The 7,114-nt window shown below is 28.7% G+C and overlaps 1 protein-coding gene across 1 annotated transcript; it reads right to left on the bottom strand.

Moving 5' to 3' along the window:
• Positions 1-2,715: 2,715 nt before the first annotated feature.
• LOC133702920 (VQ motif-containing protein 1-like) lies at positions 2,716-3,213 on the bottom strand. The gene has a single exon (XM_062127251.1). It carries the CDS (start codon positions 3,111-3,113, stop codon positions 2,772-2,774), a length of 342 nt encoding a protein of 113 aa, XP_061983235.1. The 5' UTR covers positions 3,114-3,213; the 3' UTR covers positions 2,716-2,771.
• Positions 3,214-7,114: the final 3,901 nt, after the last annotated feature.

Genomic DNA, 7,114 nt, shown 5'->3' with positions numbered 1-7,114 from the left:
ATCGATTGATTACAAGTAATTTAATTTTGTTAGAATAAAAAATATTATTTATTAATACAAAAAAACATATGCACATCATTATTTTTACATTATAATCACGGAAGAAAAAACAATCATGGCAATTGAAATTTTTTATTTTTAAAAAATCTAAAAAAACAATAATGATTGAAACTAGTTTGTCAAGCATAGTTATTAACTTGACCTAGCCCGATAGGTTGATCAGGTAACCAATGATCTAGAGCCTGACTCATGTTTAGTTTTATCTTAAAACGGTTTGGAGGTTGATCCAATCAAACTAGAGTGATACCGATCAAGTCAATTGCAAGAATTTTTTTTTAAAATTGTAAAAAACAACGTCATTTAAGTTTTTAAAATGTTTGTTTAAAATAATAACATTTAAAATAAAAATGTTTTATTTAAAAAATAAAATGATATGGATTTAGGGTTTGCCTAACAAACTCAAAACGTGGATCTTTTATCAAGTCGGATCTCACGCCAAGTCTATTAACTATATTTTTAAGTAATAATGAGTGTTTTTATGAATTGATTAAAATAAACTAAATTCTTTAGAATTCTTAATCTAGAATTTGTTTTTTTCAAAAACTTATAACATTGTGTGTTTACAAGTTTAAGCTACAATTATCAGTAAAAATAACTTATAGCATTAAGACTCTATTAATCGAAGATTCAAATTTGTTGACTATTATCAATTTTTTTCAATCAATTGAAACGACACCACAAACACATAAAAGATTAAATAAATTGGGTATTTATTAAAACAGAATTATAATTTTTTCTTTTTTCTTTTTGCAAAAAAAAAAAAGCGGCAGAGAAGAAAAATAAAACAAAAGGAGTGGTTGTCCATAAATTATTTTTCTTCAGAAGGGAGGTTTTATAAGAAAAAATGGGTTAATATTTTAGGACGTATGTGTTCATATAACAACCGAATAACCCAAAATTGAGACATATAAAATGAAATATTCAAGAGAGCATTAATTAGCCTCCAAAGTTACAATCTGGAATTTAAAATTTTTACTGGGAAGGTTTTAGATTTAAATTTTGGAAATGGAGTAAATATGGGAATAATGAAGGTTATGGCTATTGTCTAATTTAAAATTCATTGGATCTTCATTTAAAGAAAAAAAAAATACATAATACGTGTGTGCGCGCGCGCACGTGTGTTGTGTTGTGTTGTGAATCACATCAATTTTTGTATGAACATAAAAAAATAATATTTAGATGTTGTTAATATGTTTTTTTAGTAAAAATAAATTTTAAATCATATGAATGTTGATATAGTATGACTCGATCAACTTAATAGGTCTAGAAAAAACCCGAACAACTGGTAAAAATATAGTTTGATGAAAAACAAATCAATGTAATATTTTTTGTAATATTAAAACATAAACATATTAGATCAATCCAAGTTAATCCGCCGAATCCGCAATTAGAGTTATAAGATTTGGAAAACCAAGATGGTGGAAAAGTGAATCATATAATAAAAGATCAAATAAAAAAGAAAAGAATAGAAAGGGATCATCTTTCATAAAAGTAGAAATTAAAAATATATATATATATATATATATTTTAATTGACCTGAGTTATATGCAAAATTTTAATGAAGATATTTAAAAAATCACCGATTACGGTAAAAAAAAAAAAAGAAGAAGGAAGAGATCCTATACAATTAAAAAATAGAAAAAAAATGATCATTAACCATAAAATTTCCAAGACTTTAGATTCTCATTCCAGAGGGAAAGAATAAAAGAGATATTTCAATATTTTATATTAATTGGTTGATTTTATTTTCTATTTTAAAAGGGTTCCCAAAACTATAAATTAAGGCCTAGAAGACACCTAGAAAAAAGACAAGATAAAGACACTAAAACAAGGACTAGAAAAAGAGAGAAGAAAAAGAAAAAAGAAAAAGTGATTCTCATACCTTATGTTGATTAACTGAACAATATATATATTAATCATTCCATACTAACAACTTAGGTTTACTCCATTTTATGGAGAAATGTTTTTTAGACCAACATTAACATTTAATAAAGTAGTCTTATAAATCACTTATTACATTAATTAACAATATTTTTATATGTTATTTTTCAAAACATAAATTTTTATTTTATTTTTATTTTTTAAAATTTATTTTTTGTATTATTACACCAAAACAATAAAAAAACATCAAAATAATTTTAAATTTTTTAAAAAAACACGCAGGTGTGAACAAAAAATACCCTTAATTTGTTGATGGGGCTGTGATGGGGTACTACTCCATAAATGATCAAAACAGCTGGGGTTGGTTTCAAACCATAACGTCCTCTCAAGGGCATGTCAATTTCTTTCATTCATTTTCAGCCACAAACAAGCAGCCATAACTTTGAGGATGATAGCAGTGAGAAAGAAGAAGAAATATATATATCTTCCTTATAATTTAGAAATGATTGCATTAGCATTCTCGCGCTGAGTTTAATTTATTCAACTGCAAGAAATGCAGATATATTGTATTTTTCTTTTGTTGATCTTTAATTTGTAACTTTGCTTTCCCTATTTGCTAGCTCCAGTTTTCTTGCTAATTTCCAGTAAATGCTAACTCTTTCCACAGCACTGATGATTCCGTGCTTGCAAGCCATGAAAACGAACAAGGATATATATATATATATATATATATATATATATATATATATATATATATATAGTGTTGAAGAATCTGTAATATCTCAACATTAAACACAAATGATGAATGAAGAAAGAGTTGGGCGCATGAGCTAAATATCAGCACATAATAACCGGTATAATTCATCCACAGATGGCATCTCGTTGAGCAATATTTCAAACTCCTTCAACGATAAATCTCTCACCAGAACTGGATCACCACTAGCATATGACGCATTATCATCCACGTCCAATCGAACCCTTTTTTCCCTGATCTGATCCCTTGATTCCAACTTCCTCGGAAAACCCATCTTTAGCTCATCCCTATTTCCTGACGGTGCAGAGTCTTTGCCGGTGAGCTTTTGCACCACTGACTTGAAGCTACTCGCATCTGTCTGCACGTACTCCGTGTTGATTATCACCACCTTCACTGGCTCTCTAACAAGACCTGCCATGACAGTAGTTTAGTGAATATATAAATCTTGCTGTTTCAAAATAGCAGTAGCTAGCTAGGAAAGGTGTGGTATTTTTTTTTTTATATATAGTAGCTTTGTTTGCTTTTCTTCTTTTTTTAATCATGTTATGAGAGACCGGAATTTATATAGTGAAGCGCCAAACTGCTAGCCAGTACGGAATGGCTGCAGCTAAAAGGAAGGACAGGTACACAGATGAGACAAGTTGACCGTTGATATGTTTGGCAGGCAATCTTGAAAGAGGTCAAATGTCAAAGCACACCATTTAGGGAACCAGTCGCATTTCATGCACGTGGCAGGAAGATTCAATTTACACAAGGTTCGAACCACATTTGTGTGCGTTGACGCGGTTCATTTGTTATTTATTGGGAGTTGTCATGAACTAATTCTAATTATGGTCCTCCAGGTTTCTTTTATATTTTGCTTTTTTTATTTGAAAAATAAAAAAAAATCAATTTGAAGGTCAATTTGATCAAAATTAGAAGAATTTATTAAGTTCAAGAGCTTAATTAAACTTCTAATGGGCTTAATTGACTAAATTAAGGGCGTAGTTAAAGAAAAATTAAGTTCAAAAGTTGATTTGATCAAAATTAGAAGAATTAATTAAGTTCAAGGGTTTAATTAAACTTCTAATGGGTTTGTTTGACTTAATTAAGGATATATTTGAAGCAAATTTAAGCCTGAAAGTTAATTTGACCAAAATCATAAGAATTAATTAAGTTTCAGGGCTTAATTAAACTTTTAATGGGTTTAATTGATTTAATTAAGGGTTTAATTGATTTAATCAAGGACTTAATTGAAGGAAAATTAAGTTTGAAGACCTAATTTAGGTCAATTTATGATAATTGAAAGATCATGGACCCAATTGAACTTTGAAGAGCCTAATTGGTACAATCAGAGGCTTAATTGAAAGGAATTAGAAGTTTACAGGGCCAATTGAGGACCAAATTAGGGAATCCTAAAATCAAGGATCATTGTGAAGAAGTTGTGAAAAGTAGAGGATTCAATTGAAACATTCTAGGTGTGAAATTGAAGGAATTCTAAAAAAAAATAGGTTCAATTGAGGGCTTAATCGAAACACTTAAAAGAGTAGGGACTAAGTTGAAGAAGGTACTTTAGATGACAGGTCTTTTATTTATAAAATAGAAACCATAAATGACACATTGTTCAATTACTATTCATTTTCTTCTTCATTTCAACCTAAAAAGGTTGCCTGAGTTGTCCTATTTCAACCTAATTTTGACCCTTATTATCTCACTAAAATACCCAATTGTTTTTTCCTAAAATGCAATAATGATTCACCTCAACATGATCCAACCATCAGAATCATTATTTTATCTCTAAAATATTAAAAAAATACCATAAAGACCCATCTCAATCACTCTTTTAGACTATTCCAAACCCTTTCAAACCTTCATCTTTATATCAATCAAGACCTTAAGTGCTTAAATCAATGTTTATAATGTTCATATACAATTCTAATCGCTTAGATCCTCTTTTTTTTTCCCTAAGATTCAAGAAAAAATAACAACAAACTCACACCCTAACTGCCAAAATTTCCAGATGGTGTGAATAAGCACCTTGACAACTGTAGAACATGACAAACTTTCTTCCTTAGCTGTAATTAATGGTCATAATTTCTTCTTGAACATCAAGGGTTGAGATTCTATTAAGTTGTTTGTGAGAGGCTCCATGTTCATTGGTTGGAAAATAAAAGGAAGCAGCGCTAGGTTTGGAATGGACTTGTAATGGTGTGTAAGAAGAGCAAGTATAACTTCCCTCGTTATCTTATTTCATGAGGTTATAAGTTGATGTTTTCATGTTTAGTTTACTAGATGAATCTGCCATTTCTGGTTTTATCTAAGTATTGCATGACTTTGGTTAATAGATAATGAAGATATGAGATGTAAAACAAAGGTTCATTTATAGTTAAAAGATGGTAGTTCATTTCCATGGAAAGAAAACATGAAGGGTGGTGTTTTTTTTTAAAGACTGTAACATAGTATTTTTGATGTTATCCAAGTGACACTAAGATATTTGTTAGAAGATCTAGTTGGTCTAGTAAACAAGACTTAGGATTAAGAGGTTCAAATAGGCTTTCAAATGAATTCTTCAAGATATATGGGCCAAGGTGGATTTCTAAAAGATATTAAATAGTGAAGAACAAGCCTTGATTAATTTAGTTCATGTTCAAGAAGAGCTTGTTTGTGGGCATTCAAACATTACAAAAAAAAATTGAAATAAGAAGATTCAAATTTGTCAATTTTGACATTTTGCTATTGTTTTGATCACAACTGGAGCTACAAAAATAATTTTAATATGATTCTAGTTGCATTGAAAAGTAGACATCCATATATTTTGAATGATAAATGGAATGTATTATAATTCATTAATATAAGAGAGAACCATGCATTTGAAGTTGGGCTTTGATTCTACCAGCAGATTATGAAAATGACTTTAGTCTTATTTAAATTAGTTGGGCTATTGTTTTATTTATCTTTTAGTTATTATTAGGTCTTTTAGAAATACAAAGGCCTTTATTTAAATTTGGTTTCATTGAATTATTATTATTTATTATGTTTATCCATATCCATTAGGGATATCCTATTAGACTTAGGATTCATTCTACTATAAATACTTTTTTATAGAGACTTTTTTAGGGTAGACTATTAGAATATTTTTAATAAAGAAATAAATATTCTTGATATCTTTTGTGTAGTTGAGTGTTTCTTATACTATGCTATTTATTGAACTTGCAAGCTCTTCGAATGATTGGTCAACTTCGTTGTGATTTTATACTACTTGTTTGCATCTCTTTATAGATATAGGGTGGGGTTGGTTATTGTGTATGACTTTGGTTTTTCAAGGCAAGTTCTTGTTGGGTCAAGTTTTAAACCATTCAAATATGATTTTAGAATATCTTGGGAGGTGTCTGCATCAGTTAGTATCATAGCTTGTGCTATTATCAGGTTATATCCCTTTAATATTTAGTTTGTGTTGTTTCCTGATTTTCTTTTTTTCTAGTTTCAGGTAGGGTACTGTTTCTTTTAAAAAAGTATCTATTCTTCTCTTATTATTTCAATGTTTGCATCAAACCTTTTATACATACATACATACATACATATATATATATATATATATATATATATATAATGGAAAAATAAAGAAGTAAAGGTCAATAAAGATGGATATAAGAGATTTATTTGTGTGAAAAAAACTAATCATAAATTTCTTTCTTTCTCTACTCCTCTTCATTATTATTATTTTTTATAAATAGACCAGGAAAAAAAAAAGAAGAAGAGAGCCCTAAGAATATATAATGAACATGTAGAGATTTTTTTTTCCTTATTTGCTACTTTTTCATAACCCAATTGATGAAGAAAATAAAAAGGAAGGAATCACCGAACTAAGAGAAAAAAGAGGAGTTAAAGCTATTTGTAGCAAGTATGATGGAATAAGTTCCAACTTAAATAGAATCTAACAAGACCTTTACAATGCTACATTGATTTAGATTTAATAATTAGCCTTTAACCATTATGATCAATCAATTGTAGATGAAGAATAAAAATATAAAATAAGAGGATGCAAGAAGAAGAAGAAGAAGAAATAGGAGGAGAGAAAGGAATAAAAATTATTTAATTCATCATTTTTTCCTTAAATCATTATCCTCTTGAATTTTGTTACAAATGAAATGATTTTGAGAAAAAAAAATACTAGAATAGCTGTTAGAACAATTCCCCTAATGTTCATTTATATCCAACACGTGGTAGAAACCTTAACTAACTAAAGAGATAATCAATAATAATAAAACGATGCATAGGTAGTAATTGAAATGGTGAGTTTCATGTCATATAACCTAATAACCTCTAACATCTACACGGTGCGTTTAACAAGATTTAAATATAATAGTCACTAATTCAATTGATTTGTCTCTCATTTGCACTTCTTCATTTCTATGCTTGGTTATTCTCTTGGTGCAACAA

Source organism: Populus nigra, chromosome 9, assembly GCF_951802175.1.
Source record: "Populus nigra chromosome 9, ddPopNigr1.1, whole genome shotgun sequence".
Lineage (NCBI taxonomy): Eukaryota > Viridiplantae > Streptophyta > Magnoliopsida > Malpighiales > Salicaceae > Populus > Populus nigra.
This window is presented reverse-complemented; position numbering and strand designations above follow the sequence as displayed.

Excerpts from the sequence above, each read along its gene's own strand:
- LOC133702920 (XM_062127251.1), bottom strand. The coding sequence starts at position 3,113 with ATGGCAGGTCTTGTTAGAGAGCCAGTGAAGGTGGTGATAATCAACACG.